General features: G+C 42.0%; 1 protein-coding gene across 1 annotated transcript; it reads right to left on the reverse strand.

Moving 5' to 3' along the window:
• Positions 1–1,508: 1,508 nt before the first annotated feature.
• On the reverse strand, positions 1,509–21,988 carry SLC30A8 (solute carrier family 30 member 8). Its single transcript, XM_066548122.1, has 8 exons — positions 21,909–21,988; positions 13,288–13,492; positions 9,288–9,426; positions 5,618–5,771; positions 4,911–5,097; positions 4,418–4,523; positions 2,672–2,806; positions 1,509–1,654 (listed from the first exon to the last, which is right to left on the reverse strand). Exons 1-8 carry the CDS (start codon positions 21,986–21,988, stop codon positions 1,509–1,511), a joined length of 1,152 nt encoding a protein of 383 aa, XP_066404219.1.
• Positions 21,989–24,158: the final 2,170 nt, after the last annotated feature.

Consider the following 24,158-nt stretch of genomic DNA (forward strand, 5'->3'; position numbering starts at 1 on the left):
TTGTTCTCAGTTCTGCTGTAAGCATTGCCAGGTATGTAAAACAGGATGATTTAACACATTCTCCTGGTTCTGGCCAGGGCAGGGTTAATTTTTGCAGCAGCCAGGAGGGCCATGGCTGGGAGCTGGAGGTTATTCTATACCACCTCCTATCATTCCCAGGGATGGGGAAAGGAGTCAGCAGCGTGGCAGCAGGGCGGGGTATTGCCAGGGGTGAGCACTCACATGTGAAACATTTGCCTCTTGTATACTTTGTCACTGCTATTGCTGCAGTTTCTGTTCATTTTCTTATTTCAGCGCTGTTTCCAGTAACTGGTTCTTATCCCAACCCATAACCTTTCCCTTTTTTGCCTCCAATGCTCCTCCAGTCCACAACAGGGGAAGGGGAGGCGGAATGTGGGAGTGAGTGAGCAGTGGTTGGAGTGTTTTCGGTGGAAACACTCGGCTGGGAAAGCCACGACTCACATCTTGTTAGGAAATGTGGGAATTAGTTACCTGAAGAAGAGGCATGTCACTTCCCTTTACAATCAATGGCTGTGTGATATGCCAAAGGGTTTTTTTAATTATCTGGTATAACTTCAGGGAAGTAGTGTCACTGGGTAACACCCCACAGGCCACTCTGAACTGTGACACCAGACAGGAGGTTCACAATGGATCCCAGTTTTTTCCTTGCCCTAATTATTTTTCAATTTCTAAGAGCACCTGGTCTGTTTTATTGTCATGACTCAGTGGTACCTTGTGACATGGACACACAGAAACCCACCTCAACCTTGTCTCATAAATTATCATGGTGCTATGGGTTAATAGTTCAGAATATTGCTTATGCCTGGCAGAAAAGAGCTTGCCTGAAGGCTAGCTGAAAACATAAATAGGGCTAGCTAAAAAAACCAAAGAGCTGTTTGCCAAGTATGAATGGAATGAACTCTCTTGTGAGCCTTTCTCTTGACATCCATTCTCTTGTGATCCATAGTACCTGTCTGATACTTCCCTTGGTAGGCAGGAAGAGGAGTGTCTGTCAGAAGGCAGAGAAAACATCATCACTTTCTTCCCCAGATTTCTTCCACTCTTATGGTAATTAAAATTTTCTCTTTCATCCTGAGTGAGTGCTGAGTTTGCTAACACCAACCTCACATTTAATTACAGCTGTGATAATCTCTCTGTTGGTAATTTGAATGTTGATTAGTTTTTGTTACCTGTAATTACAGACAGTCACTCTGAATGTTGCTTTACTGCCAATCTGCTGGTCTAGTCAAGAATAATTTAGATATTTCTCTTGTAATTGAAAGAAACAACTGATGGACAGGCAATCTAGCAAATGGCTGGATTTAATACTTGTTCTCTCATGGTAGATGATACCAACAAAGAAAGGCCCACGCTCTGCTTGCAAGGGCAGGGCTTGCTATGTCAGCTAATTACCATTTGCTGTTAATCAATTACATTCAACCAGCACATACAGCCTCCATTGACCTGTAAGAGGGGTGATGGTTATTTGGCATAGCGCTGTGCTCCCTTTAATCCCTGGGCTCTTGGCAGAAGACACAGTCTGGTTTCTGATCCTCCCCTGATTCAATCTGAATGGTGATGGAGTGGAAGCTGTACTGCTCAAACAGGGCTTGAGTAACATCTCTCAAAATCTTCTGGCTGTCTGTTGAGTCTGCTGCAGATAGCAAGCAGAAAGTAATCAAAACATACATCTTGATAATACTTTATATAATACTTTTGATAATATTTCTATATTATAGACATTGATAACTAATATAGATATTATATACTTCTAGAAGAGAAACTTTTAACAAGAAGTTTGTTTGAAAAGAGTTTCTTGTCCTTTTTATCCTCCTTTCAGGAACCTCCATGTCAGCAAACCTTTGTTCATTCAAATGTGGTTGGAATATGCGATTTTGGCAAGAGTTAAGCTAAGTTAAGTAATCACCATAGAAATTCAGATTGGCAGAAGACTGGAGGAAAGCAGAAATACTTAATAAAGATTAGTTCATCCAGTCAGGGAGTAGCAGCAGTGCCAAGTGATTTGGGTGGCTGATAGACCCTCTGTTTTGGAAAGTGGGGACTCCATGGAGGACTTCATCTCTAGCCCCGACCTTGGCCAAGCACATCTGGCTTTTTTTTTCTTAATGCATAAAAAGCTGACAGATAGATAAGAAAATTGACCTGAGTAATGGACAGTTTGTCAATTGGGATAAAAACTACAATTTAAAATAAAATTTTAAAAGATGAACTCGAGCTACCTCTAAACTCCATCTATTTTTAAAGATGGTTTTACTTCTGAAGATACACCAGGAATGCATAGTGGCCCTGTAAGATTTTCTTGTAGAGATCAACAGTTTTCAAGTTTGACAGAATTGTGATAAAAATCTGGTTTGAGTCTAATTCATTTAATTTATTTTAAATATCTTGTTATTTACTTCTTTGTCCCACAGCCTCTCAAGTTTTCAAGTTTTGGGCTAAGTCGAGGTCCCTGTTGTTTAGACAAGGTTTCTGGGAGGAGGATCTGAGAGTTTTATTTGCTATTATTGTTGATTTTATTTTTCCAACAATATTATGATGATTTTTTTTAACAAGAAACAGATATACAGTCAGCTTAATCTGAATCAAGAAAGACTGACCTTTGCTAGACAGCAGCTGAATAGTTACTCCCTGCTTACAGAAATTGACTGACCTGTGGCAATGTGAGCAGAGAGAGCAGTTTGATTCATTGTCAGAGACCAAAGACGAAGGTCGTGAACAGACTCCACTTTTTCAACTGTTAAAATTCTTGCTTTTACAGCATCATAAGCAAATCCTTTTGATGTTCCTGAAAAGGAGAAATTGATGGAAAAACAAGATTTTTAAGGGATAAGAATTGTGATCAATAGAGGAAAATGAATTACGAACCTTTATTCACTTAGATGTATCATTTTTATAAAAGTATTCAATGCTTTGGAAAGCCCATCTATTTCAGAGTTCACTGTGCTATATAATCTCATCCTTTGGTTTAAACTTCTAGGTTGAGACTCATGCATGTTTTAGGGGACAGTCTGAATGTCCAGTTTACATAGGTAGTGAGCTGTTTAGACAGATCATGTCACAGTTTTGCACCAACATCTTTTGTGAGTGCATCTCTCTGCCTCCATGAACAGCATGAACTCATCATGCTCCACTTGGATCAGTAGCCTGAAACAGCAGCTCCAGCATCCAATTTCTTTTCAGAAAATTCTGGGCAGAATATTCTACTTAAGAGGTAGGACACTCCCCAGAGAGTTCCCCAGGAGGACAGTGGGCTTGGTGCAGAGGGCAAGAGAGCACTGCTGACTGTGGCATGTCAGCACTGCTTGCAGAAGCTGGAGTCACTGCTTTAAAAAAGAGACTCCTCAGTGTCAGGGGTTGCTCCCCCTTCGTGGTAGTTTGATTTTTATTTTTTTTTCAGTAACCAAGAGATCTGCTTTTTGGCAGCCAAAATTCAGTCAGTTGCCATGCTCTTGCCAAGGTACATTTCTACATGGAAGTATCTCTATCTCACAATCACTGAAAGCAAACCAACCCTTAAATGAAACTCCTGTACCAATGTTTTATAACAGGTATTTTATTTTTTGTTTTTAATGGATATTTTATTTCTTGAAACAGCAGTAGGTGCAAGTGAAAGAGAGGAAAAATAGCCATGCAGGCAGTCACATTGAGTACCCATTCAGAACCTGCACTTTTAGAGCTACTTTTCCCTTTAATCCTCATGTCTTCACAGCTGAGAAAGAGGTTGCATTATATTATTCAATGTGGGTAAGGCAAAAACATGCATCTGTGACTGCTCAAGTCATTTGGCCTTGCAAATCAAATATTCAGGCCCATAGCTGACAGGATTAAATATTGCTAAGCCTGGCTCTTCTTGCTGCTGCTGTGCTGAGAATTGTCTATCCCCATGCACTGGAATGCAACTGGAAAGCTCCAACAGCTTGCTTTTCTGGACTCAGGCGACAAAAAATCTTTTAAACTTCTGTCTCTTGCACTCAGCCTATTTCACTGACGCAGTTCAAAGCACAGTCAAAACACTTTTTCTTGGCAAAGATTTATATTTCACACAGGTAAAGGAAGTAAACAATGAACTAGGTGAGAAGGCATCTCATATGCCAAAGGGGTGATAGAAAGAAATGCTACACATATGGCAAACAAAAGCAACTCAGAGCTCATTAGCAAAATACCAGTACAAAGCTTTTTACAAAAACTGGCATATATGTAAAGCCAATGTAATGGTAGAAAACAATTTTGATTAAAATTAGAAGTAGGTTTAAAGTATGATCAGAATTATAAGACTATTGGAAACTGATAAAGAAATGTGCTATTCTACTTTTTTCAAACATATATAAGAATTATGGATAAGGCAACAGAAAAAAATTCAAAATGCAAGTGTATTGATTCTGGAATCAGGTCCTACCTTCCATTAACATAGTTAGAATATCCCTTAAAATCGTGATGGTAGTTGCCAAAACAAAGATGGAAAACACAAATGTGCAGATTGGGTCGGCTATTTTGTACTGTGGCTAGAAAAATATGAACACACCACTTTGTTAATTTCATTCTTGTTGGTTATTGTCATTTTTAATTAGCATGAAAGAATAATAAATTCCATTCATCTAGTACAGAATGAGTGCTGGCCCCCTTTGCCAGTTAGGGAGCCTCAGTGCAGGGAATGAAGGTGCTGCAGATGAAGAAAGGGAGAGACACCAAAGTATCCAGCTGAAACAGCAAGAAGCAAGGGTTACACTCTCAACAGTTATTTCAGTTCCCAAAAATAATTCTCTTTAATACAATTACAGTGTGTATGATTAAGACAGAGGAAATATTTACATAGTACCTAGTGTCACAACGCTGTGAAAATAGCACTTATCCTTGATTGCAAGGCAGGCAAATGAACGAATAAAACCAACCTTAAAGAAGATGATAAGTGCACTAATTAGCACACTAATGCTCTGGAATAGATCTCCAATGGCATGCACAAAGGCTGCTTGCAGGCTGGCATTGCTCAGAGCTGGCTCCAGAGGGGCTGATGTGCCTTCCCCGGCTTGTGCCCTGTGGCTGTGCCCGTGGCCAGTCTGGTGCAGAATCAGGCTTAGCCTGCAAGAGATGGAAAGCTGCAAATATCAGAGGATTTACTGCATCTCTGAAAGCAGTGAGGCCATACACATCACCACCCCTGTCACTTCTCAATGCTGAACAGTAAAATCTGACACCTTTAGTAGAAATGCAGAGGTGGCTGAGCAGACAGTTCCTAGGTTTTCAGTGATTTGCATAATCAAGAAAGTCTGTGAATGGGGTAATTAATGAGGCCTCATTTTCTACAAAGTTCTTGAATATTCTGACATCTAATAAAAAGTGAGATGGAGAATAATCTTTTCCTGGGGTTTGTAGATTCATAATTTTCCTTCCCAGTGTGGCAGCTAACAGAAAGGAGGAGAACAAGTGCAACTTCCAATGAGAAGCAGGACCTCTCTTTTGGACCCCTTTCCATATCCTCATGGAGCTCATAAAAACTTAATATTTTTGAGGTCATTATCTCTCTATAGTTTTTTAAATTGAATTACAGGAGCAGGTTCAAGGTTCCAATGTCATATGAGAGGAGAACAAAATAACTTACAGGATGTTGGTGAGCACAGCACAAGCAGAGGTAATGAGCATCACTGTAGCATCAATATCATAATCCGGGTGTAGCAGCCTCATGCAAGCCAAATATATCAACACACCAGTCACCATCCAAACTATTATCATAGACATCAAAGCTCCCAGAATTTCTAGGAATGAAAAAAATCTGATTTTAACAGTCAGAATAGGAATGAAAAAAATTTTAAGATGTTGATGATAATGGTTCCAGGTGTATGAGCTTTACAGCCAGGAGAGCTGCTTCTTGTATGCTGGCAGCCTTAAAGCTCACAAAGAATGGGCCAACCTCCTTTTTGATCACAGCAAATCCAGTGGATACCCAGGGTAGCCTTGTGCACGTGGCAGCCTAACCCTGTTCTACCTGCCCCTACTTCTGTCCCCTTTCCAGTGCTGAGTTCATGCAACATTCTAAGAAATAGCAGAGATGTAAAAGATCATTTGGGGAGTTCTGGGAGGAGCAAAAGGAGTTTGCCTGTCCCTGACTGTGGTGTGAAACCCATTAAGACCAGCCCTCCTCTCCCAACAAGATTATCACAGGAGCAGAGGTTTGAAGGAAGGAGAGAGGCACAGCCTCCCCTGTTCCTGCACACCTCTCACCACTTCACCTTTCAGAGAGACAGTAGCAGCTCCCAAAGAGGTCCTGTCAGCAAAACTTATCCTGGAACTCATTCTGCCAATGCCACAAAGTCATTTTTGTGCCACCAGCTGTGATGAGAACAAAAGAAGTTATTTTTTTCCCCAGGGTAGCAAAATTTAATTTTGTCTCTATTGGCTTTGAGTTGAGCTCAAATAAATCCAGTCCCCAAGGCCAGCTTTTATTGCACTGTTATAGGAGAGGTTCAGGGAAGTGCACATGAACATGCAGCATGCTTTTAATAGGATGTGGGACTAGTAATTGCCATGTGACTTGAATGGGTAAATGAGAACACCTGAGACAATACCAAAGAAAATGCAAGCTCACAGTAAAGTGAAAGCAGTAGACAGCCACAAAGCATTTGCACAGACCTCCACTGACAAGCCATTTAAACAGCTTATGATTTTTAATATAATTTTATGGGGATCCCCACTTTTGCAGGCTGCAAAAGCTTATCAAATAACTGTTTTGCCTAAAACTGGAAAATAATAAATCAAAGTGCACTGACAGGGGAATTTAGTTTTCCTTAAAAGTAGATAGAAGCAGACATAAATCATACAATTTTTTTTTCTGCAAGTTGCAGGTTGAACCCCTGCAAACTTGGCCCAGCTGAAGGTGTTGATGGCTGTGCCATCATTGGCATGAAAGCAGCCAAAAGCTCTTGTGAGCACATGTATCCACCTGTGTGGATTTGTGCATATCCTCAATAACAGAACATGCTAGTGGTCATCTTTACATATTAATTTTCAATGGAGTATCTTGGCAAAAGTTTAGTTAAGCTTACAGATCAGTTCAGCAGCACTAAATACCTCACTTGAGATGTTCTCAGTTTCTTTTTTTCAGAACTACTGGAACTAACAGAGCACAGCAAACAATAGTGTAGGATTGTGTGGGAAACTCTGAGTACAGCTGAGGAGAATTAAGGTGCAAGAGAGGTTTTGTATCTGAACCTAGTTTGGCTCACACTATCAATCTTATTCAATATTGTGTTTCTGAGTTTGTGAAAGTAGCTGCACTGCTTTGGCATGGAGGGCAGGAGGCATTCAGATGGCTAAACCTGAGCACTGCCATGAAGAGTCTTTTCATGACAATATCTATCAGTCTGAGAGAAGCAGTGAAGAAACATCTTCCAGTGTCATGGAGGGCTGCACCTGAAAGACCTTGCTAGTCAGTGAAGAGTGACTTTGCCACCTGACTGCCCTCAGCTGCTCTATTAAGGTGCCCACCTGCATATCAAACTGAGAATATAGCTGGGAAAATAAGCAAGAAACAGGATAACAATCATGGAATGCAATTAAATAACTTCTAACATTTGATGCAAGGCTCTTTTTGCTACCAGGATAAAAAGGACAATAAAGGATTGGTTTTGAAGTTCTGCATTGCAATGACAAAATAAAAATAATTTAGTTCAGACTGAGGATGAAGTTACATGAAGTGGCTGAGCCTGCCTACATCATCAAGAGAGGTCTCTCTTTCACTTTTCTCCCCCCAGGATAAGAGATAATAAACGTGAAAAGGAATGGTAAATCAACTGATGTTAAGTTGTAGTTTACTAAGGCTGCAAAATTCAGCTGTGTGCTGTCTACATAATGCCAGCCATGCTTGGGCCATGCTGAACCTCCCACTCACCAGCAGAGCTGGTAGGATACACTTAGGGAGCTGCAGAAAGGCAGGATGAGTATGGCACATGCCTTCCCTGGTACTCTCTGCAGCTACAATCATGCCTGGCCTACAGACATCTGAGTCAGAAGCTGTTTCTGGACTTTGCTACTGAACATCCTTGAAGCATTTATCATCTGAGTCCTCGGTTCTGGTGCACAGGTGTCTGGAGTTATTTGAGGTACACTAACATCTCCATGCATGGCCTGACACAAGGTGTATCATTGACCCACAGACTTCCAGAGTGACAACTGGATTCCAAATGGCACAAATCATTTACATATAAGCAACAAAACTGAGCTCTGAGACATCCAACATGAGACTTATTTTTAGACAGATTGCCTACCTGTAGGCACTACCTAAGTGACTAAGCTCCCTCTGTGGGCATCAAATTAATGGTGACTGACACAACTCCCTCCTTCACTGGCTGACTGGGAACACTGGTTTTTAGCTATGGGTGTCTGGTCACATTTGACAGGCCCTGATTTTGTGCTTGGCACCTCGTGCAGGTTCCTACAGGTCTTGTGCAACAGCTGCCATTCCCATGCCTAAACCTCTGACATCCTAGGGATGTAACACTGGACTTCCACGTTTAGGAGGCTGAATGGAGTCAAGATTTCTATTGAATATCAGAGACTTGGACCCTGTGCTTAAAGGTGCTCATGTGCTCATATTTAGGTGTCTAAATCTTGAACAGACTCACAGTCCCAGAAAATGATTCTCATGGTTAGTATTTTGCTAGTGTCTTGTCTTTTTTGAAAACACTTGAGTTTGATTGTCAGGCTTTTGGTGTTAGGTATCATCTGTAAAATGGGTGGTTTAGGTCGAGGACAGAGTATTTAAAAACTTGTTTTCATCTGATAAAAACCAACAGTGATAAAGAGATATGAAAGGAGAGAATCAAGAAAAGGGTAAATGTTAAAGGATCTCATTTTTCTACAAATAAAACATTGTAAACTTTCTAAAATAATTTAATCATTTGCTTTAGAAATGGAGCAAACCCTAATTTTTATGGTTATTGTTGCTTTTATAGAAACTTGTTTCATAACAAATTCAGCGCTCAGTCCTCCACACACTCAAGTTACTGAGAGAAGTTACTGTTATTTCAACCAAAGTTAGCACCAAAATGATGGTAAATAATGAACCGGAAGACATTTTTAGATAAGGGGTGATTCTTTACTTCTTTAAAATTCACTGGTTTACTGTGTTTCATGTCCTGAGATCTGTGGGAGCATTAGCACACTGTCTCTAAATGCCTGCAGACCCATGTTGGACATCAGCACGTTCTCCAGTCCCTGGCTAGGATAACTTCCTTTTCTCATTCCACACGTTCATAACATGGCATGTTTCCTACCTGCTCGGTGCCAGCCAAAGGTGAACTGTTTGGTAGGAGGTTTGGAGGTGAGGCACAGCGAGAAGAGGCTGATGAGGAAGCTTGTGAGGTCCACCAGGATGTGTGCCGCGTCGCTGAGCACGGCCAGGCTCCCGGCGATCTGCCCACCTGTGTGAAAGAAACACCCACCTGGGTCACAGCTCTGCTTACGAGTTTGAGCCAGCCAGATCCAACTCAAGGCCTGTTCTGCTGAGAATCAAAGGGAACACTCAATTTTCAGCCATCATACACAAGACCCAAACCTCTTCAAAGATAATTTCACTTTGTACCTCGTTCATGCAGTGAAAGGGATGAATTAATAGAAATACATAAGCCAAATTTCTTAGTTAGAGAGAGACCTAAGAACAGTAAGAGTTGTGATACATTAGTTCTGTAGTCACATTACTATTGTACTGTTTGACTATTTTAATATCAGATTTTTTTTTGTGAAAAGCCATATTTTTGTGAAATTCCGTATTAAGCATCACATTTCCAGTATCCACCCACTATCTTTTCATAGAACACCGATATTTTTATGTATGTACAACAGTTCAGAGACCTAGCTTGTGGGATTAATTTCCTATTTGTTACAGGAAAATATGCATGTTCTTCCTGCTGCCTGACTGTTTATTTGTCACAGGCAACACTAAAACAGGAATACATGGAAAGATCCCAGTAGAAGAACTGTGATAAGCAATCAGCCATTTTAGTGAGGACATAGAGAAAAATGTTCTGTTCTCAGGACCAATCTATCATTTTGAATCTGTAATGCATGACTTAACTTTCCTGCTAGAGCTCAAAAATGTGCTGAATATAATTTTACTCTGTGGGGGTTTGGATTTAAGTGGATTCTGAAGGAAAAACCCACCAATTTGAAATATTTTTGGGTTATTCTAATCAAATTTTAATTTTCTTTTACTCAGTAAGCTAAATGTTATTATTTTGCCAAATTCTTCTAGCCATATCTCAGGGCTAAAGGCAAATCCAAATAAACTAAAAGTTTGCATTACACTTCCCCAGCCTCTGGTGGCTGCAGGAGATGAGGATCCCAGACAGGAGGACACTGTCCTTCCAATATATTACAGCAGGGGAATCTTTTCATCAAAGCACAAAGGTAAAAAAGGAGATGTGAAATAACAAAGCCAAAACACTTAGCTTCTGCATTTGGCAATGCATTTTCATTCTTCAGTCATTTAATTAATTTCAGCTCACTCATTTCTCCTGGCCACAACCTGTATGAGAATTAATGAATCCTGAAAAACATCATAAAATGCCTCATTCAAATCTTTGGCAGCATACCACTGCTAAAAGGACATGTAGATATATCTCTTGTTTCGTTATAGTTGGAGCATTTTCATGCCAGCAGGATGGACTGTCTGTTTAATTTCCTCCTGTATGCATATTTTAGATTAGAATACCTAACACCATAAGTTTTTTTCAGCACAGAATTTTGCTCAAAGTTACTTCCCAAAAGGGAGAAAACATGGCTGCAGAATTTGGGGGCATCTCATTCCTTGTGGTAAAATGAAAAATTCATCAGAATAAATATTTCCCAGAGCATGCTCAAGTGTAAAAGCACACGTACTTTTTGGTCATGGCACATTTCTTAGACTTCCACTGTTTTCAGGGTAACTGTATCTCAAGAGGGAGGTGGTTCTGCTGAGCAGGGGGAAGAAGGTTTGTCTGGCAGTGCCCAGATGTTAATAACCCAGGCATCAGGTGTCTTTCAGCAAACAAATATGTAGATCACAAGCTGTGGGCAAAACCCTATTGCATTGTATATACTCTATTTCCATGTTCTGCGGAAGAGCATCTCAAAAGCTTGCTGCTAGCCTACTACCTTTGAAAAATGTTTGCAAATTATTATTTTATGTATTGCTGGCATAACTAATGCCTTGGGTGAGTTTCAGAGATCTCAGTCTGCTCAACTTAGCAACTTGTCTCACTGCTCAAGTTTTTCTGTCCTGCTCTGACATGAGACCACATGCAGTGTTCATCTCTCTTTCTACTGCCCAAGTGGAAGTGCTTTGAAATCCATTTGGTCCTTAACCACCAAAAATCATTGGAAAGCACTTTCATATCTGGGATCCACACTGGGTAGTATTGGTCTGACTGATTTGGTACTGCTCTGACCTCCAGATCTGTGGAGATTGTGATGGATCTGCCTTAGAAGAGCAGAAGGTAATTGTCTTTCCAAGAGAGTCAGTGGTGTATCAGGCTCAACCAGCAGTGCCCTGTTTGGGAAAGCAGGAATGGCCAGCACAGATGGTTTGAGAAAAATATCATGGAAAGGTCTAGGCATTCAAAGAAGCACAACATTTCAACCTCTCTGAGAGTGATGCAGCTTTGTTTCTTCTGTTTAGCAGAATAATTCCCACAGAAGCTGTTTGCCCTCAGAGGGCAAGGAAGGGAGGGGAAGATACTCTTTATCTTCAGGAGTAAAATAAGTGTCATAGTTATAGGCTTTTACAGCTTTTTATCAATACTCCCAACAAGTGGCCTTTAAGACTCACCATTCCCTATAATGGATGTTTATAGATTTATAGACCACAAGCAGTAGAAATTGTCAGTCACTCAATGGTCAATCATCAGGCACAGCAGTCTTGCCTAATGATTAAAAATATTAAATGTATGGTTCATAATTACAAAAGTCTCCACAGAGAGCTGTCTGTAACTGCGGTTAATAACTGGTTTGTCAAAGTTTAATGGTCTGAAGCAAAACGGCCTTCAAGCCTGTTACTTAAGCTGTCACTGCAAAAAAGCTGCATGATTCATTAAGCAAAATGAAACATTTAGTTAACATATCATCTGTCCTTCCAATTACCCTCTAGCACAGCCACATTCACCAAACTTAAGCCTACTGATTAGATGGTTTTGTTAATAATGCATTACTGGGAATTACTGCATGGGGATTAGCAGCATGCACTGGTTTCATGGGGGAAATGCACGTGACCTACAAACAACAGGGCTCCATGCAGAGGGAGCACGTGGGAGGGAAGAGCTGGAGAAGTCCCTGCTGGGTTTAGCAGCCAGAGGAGAAGGAAAAAATGCGGCAACTCTTTCAGTGCTTCCACTTCTCACTTGCAAGGAAGACAAAGCCTTTCTGTTTCATTTTCATGGGGCTCCAGAGATGTCTGAGCTGGGAAAATATGGGTTTCAGAGGCCTTCCTGGCTGATTTTTGTTACATTGGCCAGAACACATATGGCAAAAGTCTGTGGGATTCCCCATGCCTCCCTTACCTCATCTCACTGCAGGGAAGGGCAAATTAAAGAGCCAGGAGCTATCAGGTGGATATAAATATCACAGAATCCATGGAGAGAGCAGAGCAGTGAGACAAAATGAAAGCCAATACTCTATGAGCAAGCCAAATACTTATATTGCATGTTGTAGGGTGGGTCCAGAAGTGACAGCTAATTAGGTAGGGGAATAATCTTCCATTGATCCAGAGGCACACCAGCAGGCCAATTTAAAAGATAAACGTGCCCTGATATAAATACATTGACTTAGCTGTAGAAAAACAGATGGCCAATCTGGCCCTGGATTTCCCTGGATTTTGAAAAGACTCTTGCATTTATTTTCAGATCCTACTGCTAGCAGCCTCTATCAGTGCTGAGGTCTCATTGCCCTAGATAAATATGTAAAATCTTTTAATATTTTTAAAGGATATAGCTCAATTTATTGGAAAACCTTTGTGATGCCAAGACATGCATCAGTCAAGCTCAAAGACCTGGAAGAACAGTTCAGACCATTAACTGATCTTTGTACTCCTACCCAGATGAAATCCTTGAGTGAATATATGAAAATATTTTGATAATTTCACTTAAACCCTCTCCTCCCCCCAGTTCTTTTAATGACCAGGGACAAAGGAGAGTTATTTAGTGCCAGGTGGGCTCACCCCTGGCATGGTCCCTGCAGTCAGAGTGCACTCAAGGCAAGGATGTGGCTGTGCTGGGCACCAGACTGGGCTCTTTTTGAGCACACATACTTCCCTGTTATCTCAGCAATCATGAAGAAGGTGCAAATTACTGATGCTACACAGAGCTTCCTCCTGGCTTGATGCTGCTCCCTCTGTCTGTTCTCATAGGCCTGGGAGAAGCTGTGACAGTGATATGCTGGATTAGCTCCTGTAACTTCTGCTTCCTGCTGCTGCGTCTCTTCATTTGAATTCTTCTGATGCCAGCTCATCCTTTGGGATAGAAAGAAATGGAAGGTTAAAAAAGAAAAACCCTGGTTATTCAGGCATCTGGCCCTACAGCCCCAGAAATGATGTAATTAATGCTTTCAAAGGATAAAAGCAGCATTGGGAACAGCAGAGCAGGTCACAGAAGAGGCTTGCTTACACAAGCAAGGCTCTGTGGGAGGGAGCTGCACATGAAATGAGTGTTCTGGCTGTGTTTCCCAGCTCTTTGGGCTCTCCTACATCATTTAGCAGTTTATGAAGCACAGGGTGGATTTCTTAGGCTGTGTATCTCACGCACACCACACGACTTTAAAGAAATTGTACTTCATGCAAATAGCTACCAAGTTCAGCATAACATGGAAAAATTCTACTAAAAAAATCAGGATTTTATTCCCAACAGCTTTGTCAGGAAGATCAGTCAAAAAAACACCCTAAACTTCTTTTTCTTAAATATAATCAGCTGAAAATATTTCTCTCCTCTCTTTGCACACAGAACTATTTTATCTCAAATTTCCACATATGTACAAAATCTACCAATATTCCAGCATAGAAACAGAAATAAAGAAATTCCACCTCAGCATAGAGCCTGAGCATAGAAAATATTAGCCAAAAAATCTCATTGCTCCATCACAAAGTGATTTTTCAGCCAAGTCTGCTCTGCCACAAAACCTCAGTATTGTGCCTCTCAGGGTTCCTGCACAGGAAACACAGGGTGGAGGTACAGAGGTCTGTGGCCAAGCTCATTGCACAGCAGCTGTGGAAGCTCCTGGATGACCACGATGTTTGGTGCTCTCAGCAGAGCAACCAAGAGACTCCCCCTGGGAGGCCCCAAGGTGGTTTGCTGAGCAAGGATGTTCCCTTTTCCTTATCTCTCAACAGAAAAGAGCCCAAATTGCAAAAAAAACCCTCTAGATCCCCTCCCAGGGGGACTTAAAACCATTCTGTCTCTCCCAATACAACCCTTGTTGCCAGAGCTGCTCCTAATGTGATGAGTGCTCTGAGCCTGTGGCACCAGAAGGAGAATTCTGCCAAGATGCACATGCACAGTCCCTACAACCACATGGTGCAGCTGTTTGAGGTCTGTGTGTGCAGGGGCTACCCAGGAACACAGCAAACTCCACTGCTTTTTTTCCAAATTAGCCTGGGGACAGGATGTGGGACTGGGCTTAGTTGCCCCAGTAATAGCAGTGGCTCTTCCCCATTTTGACTTCAGACTTTCCTCTGGGACTAGGAAGAATTGTTTCTTCAGCTGAAGGAAACCTGTGCTCCAGGAAGTAACATGAATCCTGGTGACTTTCTCTAGTGTTTCTGCACTGTTTGTAGAAGTGTCAAGATGCCTAAATTCTCACTGGAAAGAAATTAGCTGGTGGCTGCCAACCTGCAGTAGTCTGTCCAGAAAAAAACTGTACTGAAATCACAAGATTTTTCCAGCTGCTTCTTTTGGGTGGCCTGAGGGGGCTGCAGCTGCTCAGCAGGTTTGAAGTCCTGCCAGATGCCCCACACTGGTGGGCAAGAGGCAAAGGCACCTGCAGAGCTGATGTCTTGGCCTTTTGCGTTCATCAACATCACAGAGGTACTGACGAAAGAAGAGCTGACCCACCTTGGCAGCCAAGCCCTGCAAGTGTAGATAATCAATGTGGATTTGGTTCTGTAAATATTGAGATGTGCCAAGGGTGCCACGTTCCCCTGAGTCAGCCAGTTTCCCAGCCAGGTTAGCATGTGGCCTCTGTTTGCTCAGTGGAGGTGACTGATTCCCCCTGTACGTGAGGAGCTTGTGTGAAACAGCAACTGGTCACATTTAATGTCTGATGCTTGGAGACAGGGAATTTTCTTAGTCCTTTTGTCAGCATTTTCCTTTATTTTCCTCACATCAACAAACAAATAGGAGTTGGACTGTCTAGGGAATGGGCTGCCCATCTGGCAGCTGGGGTCCCCACCAGCCAGTCCTTCTCCAGTCCTTTAGTTTTACATTTATTGGGTTCACTGTGTCATTTTTGTACAATATTTTACTGATGAATTAGACACAGAAGGTACCACAAATTAATTCCTTCCAGATGGCTGAATAAAATGCTGTAGTTCTCTCACTCTCCCCTGGAGATCAGGGCAGGCAAGGTTTTCTTTCTCATGATCTCTCTCTGGAGTTAACTTCCAATGCTTTTCTATCGTTTTCATGTAAAATTAATTTCCCCTTACCTCAATTTTCATCAGATGGCATTGAACATTAAAATCATCCTAATGACATGAGTCATGATCAGCTCAACAGCCTCTCAGGCAGGAATGCCAAAATTACCACTGCATATTCTGAGCCACCAAGTCCTTTCCTGTTAACAAAATAGGTCGCTCTGTGATCTCACTCTCTTTTGTTTTTTGTCTTTCAGTCTCTCTGTCAACTAACAAAGCCTCAGGGCATCACTGAGGGCAGGAAAGCTCTGTCCCCAGATCTTGCTGGACAGATGCAAAAGCAAACAGAGACTGTATAAACCCACAAATGTCACATTTTTCTGTCTAAAGGGTACCTAAATAGAAGTGCCCCGGTTGCCAGAGGTGGTGAGCATTCACTGCTCCCTTTGAACTTGCAGAACAGCATCTGGCCTGATGAGTTGGGAAAACTCCTGCCAGCTCCTGTATGTAGCCATTATTTTTCTCTTCAAAAAGCTGCCTGCCACTAATTAAAAGAATCTAAGAATCTAGGAGGCAGTTTTATAAAAGTGTGAATCAAAAGCTTAAGGTGCAAAGATCAGCTCTGTTAGACCAGAAATTCCTTCACAGTGTTTTAGAGCAAGATGTAGCCTTTGAGCTTCAGGTCTCTGTGCCAGCATATTGCAGAGTCACAGATTAAAAAATAATCTTTTCTCCATTTCAAATTCTATTTTCTTTGTAAAAAAGATAGTCAGGGGAACGTCACTGAAAGGCTCCTACTGAGTCATGCCCGGAAGGGAGAAGCAGAGAATATTAATACATATTGCAGATTTCACACAAATCATTAGCAATAGCTTTTTCTTACAACTTCCTTTCTGTTTATTTTCCCTTGGACTGCTGGGTGCCTTGATCTGCAGGCTTGTGGGAATAATTGCTATCCTCCTAGACCATTATAAGTTCCCCAGTCACAAGAGGAAAATGTGGAATCACTGCACTTTCCACAGGAGATCATCTCCTTCATGAGGGAAAATAGTAATTTTCTGCTGCCTGAAAGGATAATGAAACTACCTTCAGAGAAAAATTTATCAAAGCCATAGTCACCTCCCTTATGCTGGCACCATTCTGATTTTAATTGATGTACCAATCTTGAATATTTTCAAGGTATTTAAGATGCTGTTAATAACCTGGTCATCCAGTTTCTCCTTTTCCTTACTGTGGGTACAAAATAAAGGCAAATATTTATATGTTTGCATACATTTAGGTCTCCAGTAGATAGGAATTCATGCCTTATTATCTTATGTGCCTCATTTTGAGAGCCTGGCCCTGTATTCATAAATGTATTGTCAAGAGTTTTCCTTCTACATAACCCTATAACAATACCTGCCTGAAGAGTTTTCCTTCTGCTATAACAATAGCTGGCCTGGAGACCAGAGGTGCATGTAGCCAAGTATTCAAATTCTGTCATGAACATGAAGGAATACATAAGGTCAAAGTACCGAAGAGGAACATTCCCAGAGAGATACTGTTCCCCAGTTCTGAACCAGAGCTCCTGTCCAACATCTCTTTACAGATCTTTATTCCACAAGCCCAGCTGGCTTAAAAGTATTGAGTTCCACAGTTTAATTATGATGTGTGTAAAAATAATGTGTCTTTTGTCACTCTGGAGCTGTCTTCCTGCTATTTTAATTAGTTCTAATACTGTTAGAAATGACTGACTATTCCCTGTTTACCTGCCTCACATCATTCATGATTTTATGTATCATTGTTATACCTCTGAATCATCAATTTTCTGAGCTGATGCCCTAGCTATTTAATTTCTGTTTCGTGTAACTCACTACCTTGGTTCTAATTTTCTTTCTGAGATGAAGTGGACAAAACTGAATTGGGCATAATGGAGATGGCATATGGCCAGTACTGGGAAGACACAGCCCATTCTGCAGGGTCCTGGTGTCACCTGCAGGGGGACAAAGGCACTGGGTTTGGGTGTGCTGAGTCTGCTGAGTTACTGTGTGCTACTGGGCCAGCTGGCAAGCCAGTGCAAAGGAGCAACCACAGGGCCCTCAGCTAAAACAGTCCAGAGATCACAAGAAACACCTATCATCTTCCTGAGCATTGATTCTGTAAAGGATACGGAGTGGTGGAAAGCCTGTCTTTGATGAGGACTCTTTGATCTCGTAAGAGTTTTCATATCACCTGCAGGAAAGGAGAAAAAAACCAAAATATTTCTTATGTGCTTGCTATAGAAAATCACTCTTCATCTGAAGAAATCATCTCCCAGGTTCACTTCAAACTTTTTGCTTGCTGGTATGAGCCTGGCAGACAGGCACCAGTTAGGAGTCCAAGGCCTATAGACAAGAAAATCTACAGGTAAATGCCCTATGTTTAAAACTTTTGCATGAAGACAAACCCTAACACTTCCACACAACTTTCCTGCTATCAGCATTGCCCACCCCTGGGTTTTTCCCCACCTTGTCTTTTTTCTCAGAGACAAAATAAAAACCAAAACTTTGAGACTTAAAGCCTTGAGTTTCACTTGTGTGATGGTATTAAAAATCTCAGTATAAAGACAGATAAAGAATATACTAACAAATCCATGCTGGATCAACCCAAAATCTAGCTCATAGCATAGCTGGCACAATCAGATGTAAATCCATTGATTTATGAAGTGGAATATTGAGTATTTCTGGTCAATTTACAGTGATCTGTTGCCAGCAAGAAATAAAAATACTCTTGCCTGTGCTCATTCATGGAAACTTGAGGAAACTTGAGGTCAAGCTGTTACCTAGACCATGATAAAGGGTTATCTAGATCACTATATAGGTGATAACAAATAGAAAGAAAATAGAATATGAATGATTAGTCATTAGAAGAACTTATTCTCTTTTAATACCACCATTGACTGTGAAAATACCATACAAAACCATCTCAGAGACCTAGTTCATACCTAATTTAAAGACAGATGCTGTATGACTTATGGACAACACGTTTTGCATGAAGCAGGAGGTTCTGAGTGCTCAGCTTCAGACCCTCTAACCATTATGGTTCATAACCTTCCTCAAGTCTGGTGGGAAGTGGTGTCCTGTCCTGAGACCCATCCTGTGTAATGCCTTCCTCTGTTTCCTGGAGGAGGAGGTGTAGGGCACCCTGATCACGTTGGCAGATGATGCCAACCTGGAGGTGCAGCTGATAGATTGGAGGGCAAGGCTGCCATGAGGAGTCTGGAGGAAGAGCTCAACAGGAGCTGCTCAATTTCACAAGAACAAATATAAAGTCCTGCACCTGGGACAGACAGATTTGTGAGGCCATATCTACAATATCATGTCCAGCTTTGGGGTCCTTAGCACAGGAAAGATCAGTAAATCGAGCAGGTTCAGCAGAGGGTGACCTGGATAATTAAAGGCTGGAGCACTTCTGGGGGACTGGACTTTTTGTGAGCACCCAGATGCAACCTGCCAATATTCCTGAGGAGGCTATTGAGAAGATGGAACTTTATTGCTCTACATGGAGTAAGGATGAGGTCATTGGTCATAAACTGAAACAAGTTCCAACTGAATATGAGGGGAGGGAAAAAAGATTGTGAAGTTAATACCCTATTGAAGCAAATTGCCCAGAAAGGTTGTGGAGTTTCTATCCTGAGAGATTTTTTTCAAGACTAGACTGGAGACAACCATGAGCAACATTATTCAATCTGGTTGGACCAGAGACATCCTTAAGGTCCCTCCCAATATGAATTGTACTATAAACTTACAACTGATCTGACTTTCAGAGGGCTCAGTTGAAGCCTTTTAAGCTTTTTTAAGCTTTTCCCTTTTTTAAGCTTTTCCTTTTTTTAAGCTTTTTCCCTTTTAAGCATTTCAAGTTTGACATGGGAAGCCTTAATGCATCCAAACAATCTAGTGACTACAGACAGGTCTGGCACGTGCAAAACACTCTCCTCCACAACCCTGAGTGCAGGGAAAGGAGTCAGCTTTCAGGCTTCCTACTCACATGGTCAAGATAAAACTAGTTTTGTTCCCTGTGTATTGTAATGATGGCATTTATTAAAAAAAAAGAGGCTGGGGGATTGCAATGATGGCATTTATTAAAGAGGCTGGGGGATGGCAAGGAAATAGGCAATCTGTGTGCAAAATAAATTCTGTTGAAAGCATTAGAGCTGCTCATTAAGGCTACACGTGGGGGACAGAAAAATGTGGTAATTTATACCAAAGGCTAAGATGAGCCTATTGCTACTGTTGGCTTAAGGCAGCTGCTCTGTGAGCTCAGGCCCAGAGGGCTGCATCCCCTCATGGGCTGGTTGTGGCTCACAGGCTGGCACCTGGGTCACTGGGCTGGCACCCTGGGTCACTGGGCTGGCTGTGCTCACAGGCTGGCACCCTGAGTCCCTGGACTGGCACCCTGAGTCCCTGGGCTGGCACCCTGGGTCCCTGGGCTGGCACCCTGGGTCACTGGGCTGGCACCCTGAGTCCCTGGGCTGGCACCCTGAGTCCCTGGGCTGGCACACTGGGTCACTGGACTGGTACCCTGGGTCACTGGGCTGGCTGTGGCTTACAGGCCGGCACCCTGAGTCACTGGGCTGGCACATTGGGTCACTGGGCTGGCACCCTGTGTCACTGGGCTGGCACCCCAAGCTGCTGGGTGCAATGGGAAGCAGGGCAAGGGCTTCCCCTGTGCTATCAGCTCTTTCCAACAGGAGGGAGACTCTGGCTCTCAGCCCTCATTTCTGGTTATTTCTGGAACAGAGTAATGAAATTGTGCAGTTAATCAAATTTCATCTGGCAGAAAAAGCAAAATGGAGAAGCAGCACACAAGCCACATGGCTGGATGACAAGTCCTCTTCATTTTGGAGAGCTACCTCCTCCATCAGCCACCTCAGGACCACCACTGTAGAGCCCTCCTGGGACCAGCCCTCCAGCTCAGGGGCTATTGCATGTAGCTGCAGCATCAGTCCAAAAATTGCAATTGCTACAGCAATTCACTCCAACTAATTTCAATCCTAAATTAAGAAATAATTATCAGAAAAAAATTGACTCCAGAAGGTGTGTCAGCTCTCAGATGGGAGGATCAGAGGCCAGGGATTCTTACCCCCAGTGTGCATCCTGCCCTTATGCTTAGCAAGGATATTCCCCATTACCAGTGATCCAGGGGCAAAAATGCTTCCTCACAAGGCAGCCTAACAACTGTCCCTGTCTCAGGGGACCATATAATGGGTTTGCCCAGTGTTGTCCTTTGTGTCCCGAGGTTGCAAGGGGCCTAAGGACCTCAAGCACTGAAGCTGTGCATACAAAATTGCAAACTTTAAAAAAACCACTGTCCCAAATAACTAAAATGAACTGCAGAATCGTATGGGATCTTTTTGAAATATAAATATTACCACAGAAGTCATTTTGGACAGTGCCATCTATATTTATAGAGCCATGAAATAATATTTAAATAATAACCCAGACGTTCAAATGACTAAAATGCGATGGCACTGACCCCAGTATAAGAACATGAAGAGACAGATTTCCATTTGAACTGACAGTGTTTACGCCAAGTTTCTGTCCCACATGTTTTAAGAGAGCCAAGCAATAAATAACCCGAAAACCAATGAGATAATGGAAATGTCAAGAGGTGCTAAGCTGTAACTGAGCAGCTATTTTCTTTTAGAAATACTTGCTAGTCTGAGTCAAGAGGAAGAATGAAAAAAGGTTAAACTGTAAAACTATTTTGTGTTAGACGTTTATATTCTTTTTTTAACCCCATCTACAGTATCTTATGATTTCAGAGGATCTTTCCTCACTCAAGCAAGCATTTACTCACCAGACCTCTGGCATACAAGAGTTACATTAACCCCAACAGACAATCCACAAGAATAAAGCATTGCCTTTCTTTCAAACCAAATGGATAATTTAGACATTCAAGCATGAAGGAGCCTTGAGCCAAACATGGTGTCAATAGCACAATTATAATTCAGCCTAAAATTGCAGCATAATCCATGAGGTTTTGCATCCTACAATAAATCTACTAAGCTTATAAAATACATAGCAAGATACACTTGCTTCAACAGTAGATTGGTTCAATCCATCACAGACACAGACATATCAGACTGCTGTCTAGAAAATGCTTCAAATATCTAATAAGAAAGTTTTGGAAGAAAAAAATTGAACAAAATATTTTGAAAGTAGTAAAATGTATGCATGGTGAAACTCTCCAGACTTTGACTCCTGCAGCTGGTTGGCAGATTGGTGATCTCATATTGCTCTGACACAGAAATGTCAGTGAAGGAAACAAAGAGTTGTGTTACCTGTCTAGGGCCAACGAGTACTTCTTGGTGTCCTTCTCACTCACGAGGCAAGTTTTTTCAAGACCCCTTTCAGTAGCCATGAAGAAAGTCAATGGGTTTTTGCTTGTTTTTTCCCTTTAAACTCTCTTTTCTCTGTCTGAAGTGATACGGGCAGAAATGTCCTCTTGACTTATGCAGAAGTCTCTGCCAAATATTTTAAAATGAAAATGTTTGAATAATGTTCCCAATAAACCTGAGAGAAGCTGCGAGGGAAAGCTTCTTTCCTAGTGCTGGTGGCGTCACTCCCATGCCAACCAGTAACTTGCTGAGCATGTCAGATTGGAGACTTTGGGCCTCCCTCCCTGTTTGTTCTTTTTTTTCCTTCCATGTTTGATGCTGGGTCTGCTCTTTGGTCACGTGGGGGGTGCATGCTCTCCCAGGCCCAGGGTCCAGCACGCGCGGACGTGCGCAAAGCAGCTCCCGTGGATGCACTGAAAGAGGGAACCAGGGTCATTAAAACTGCCTGATTTGCCTGGAAACAGCCAAACCCCTGTTTGCCTTTCTGCGTGCTTGGCTTGGGAGGAAAGTCAACCTCCCTAACTCCAGCTTTGTCCAAGCCTTTTAATCTGAGCAGTCACTCTAAGGACTGATTTTTTCCCCTAGCATCTTCTCTCCTAATGGTTCAAAACAGAAGAGGCTGCTTATTATTGCCATTTGCAGCACAGGTTATTGAAATCTTCATTTCAGCAGGAAGGACTGCAGGTTGTTATTTCTGCTTTATTCAGTTTGTTAGTTCTATCAACAGCTGCAGTCCCTGGAGAGGAGGAGAAGCCCTCCAGCCTCACCTCTCTCACAGCCTGACCTCAGACATTTGCTTCAGCACTAATGGGAAATCTCTCACGGGTGCTGGTTGTGTTTTACCATATTTTATTCTGGCAGAAGCAGACTGTCAATGAGAGCCCTACCTGTGCACTGCTTTCGTGGGAGAGACGAGAACAAGGCAGTGGGAGGCTGCACTTAAATTTTGCAAAAAAAAATCTTTTTTTACCACTGGTACTCTAATATGAATATGATGAACTAGGATTGCCTCTTCCTTCCCTCAGCTGTCAGAGCACATACTCTGTCTGAAATTCATGGGGACAGGTGGCACATTTGTACATACAAAAGTAAATAATTGGGCTTATGCCATCGGAGATCCACATGTTGCCTCCCACATGTAAGCTGTGCAAACATTTCCTTGGAACCTGTGAGCCAAGGAGCTGACTGTATATCAGGCATTTTTCTGAACAGCCACAGCAGAAATGCCTTTTTTTCCCACAATGTGCTGTCATCTTTGCTGCTCTAATGCTCTTTTCTTGAGAGCCTTTTCCCAGGTTCTTATACCCACTTATGCACCCTTATTAGGTGGAAGAGATTGATTTTATGACTCATTCCTGGAACTTCCTATCTTCATCAGAACTGTAAAATGTTGCTCTTTAATGTTTTTTAAAGTTGATGCCACTTACTGGACCTGAAAATGTTTTTGTCCAGCAAGGCTGATTTGAGAAGAGACTTAGGACCAAGGATGTATAATATGGACCCATGGCATTTGCAGAAATCTTACAAAAGAGAAGTACCACATTTCTTGTCACCCCACTAAGAGCAACTTTATTCTGCTGCCAAGAGGGTGTAAGGGAGGAAAATGAAGGTGGCTTTTCCAGCTGTGCACCCTAGAACCTGACACAGGCTTATAATTCACACCCAGTGAGAGATTCTCCTGGCTCCCCATCCCATAAATGTCACCATTGTTGCAGTGTCTCTGTAAGCATCTCAACTTATCTTTCCTTCAGAAATTACCAAATGGCAACATCCTGTTCCAGACTCAGGATATCAGAAAAATGAACCTGACCTGGAACCTGATTTACAGTGGATCTCAGCTTTTCTAGGATGCTAAGCCAAAGTATCAGGTCTAAGCACCTTCAATTAAGGAAAATTTAAAATCCACCTCAGAAGATTACCGGTAAAGCCAGTTTCTGTTTCAAATCACTGTAGGCATGTAACTTTTGTTAGTGAGATAGATGAGTTTCCATCATTTTGCAAGAGGATCTTGAGCCTCAGGTGCATACCAGCAAAACAAAGCCATAGATCATTCACAGCATTTAATCTAGACTTCTGTTTTGTGTTTATTATTGTCAGTACTGATGGCTGTGCTTCTCAGGAGACAGGCTGTGAGGCAGGATAGAAAGAAATCTCTTCTGAGCTATCCACAAAGACTTGGGTTTCCTCTTTATC

Source organism: Molothrus aeneus, chromosome 1 (assembly GCF_037042795.1).
Source record: "Molothrus aeneus isolate 106 chromosome 1, BPBGC_Maene_1.0, whole genome shotgun sequence".
Taxonomy (NCBI): domain Eukaryota; kingdom Metazoa; phylum Chordata; class Aves; order Passeriformes; family Icteridae; genus Molothrus; species Molothrus aeneus.

What these genes read in the sequence shown, in the direction of transcription:
- SLC30A8 (XM_066548122.1), bottom strand. Translation starts at nt 21,988, where the DNA reads ATGGCTACTGAAAGGGGTCTTGAAAAAACTTGCCTCGTGAGTGAGAAG. An exon ending in TACTCGTTGGCCCTAGACAG is followed by an intron (nt 13,493 to 21,908) that starts GTAACACAACTC and finishes TCTATCCCAAAG; the next exon opens with GATGAGCTGGCATCAGAAGA. An exon ending in CTGAGATAACAGGGAAGTAT is followed by an intron (nt 9,427 to 13,287) that starts GTGTGCTCAAAA and finishes ACAGGTGGGCAG; the next exon opens with ATCGCCGGGAGCCTGGCCGT.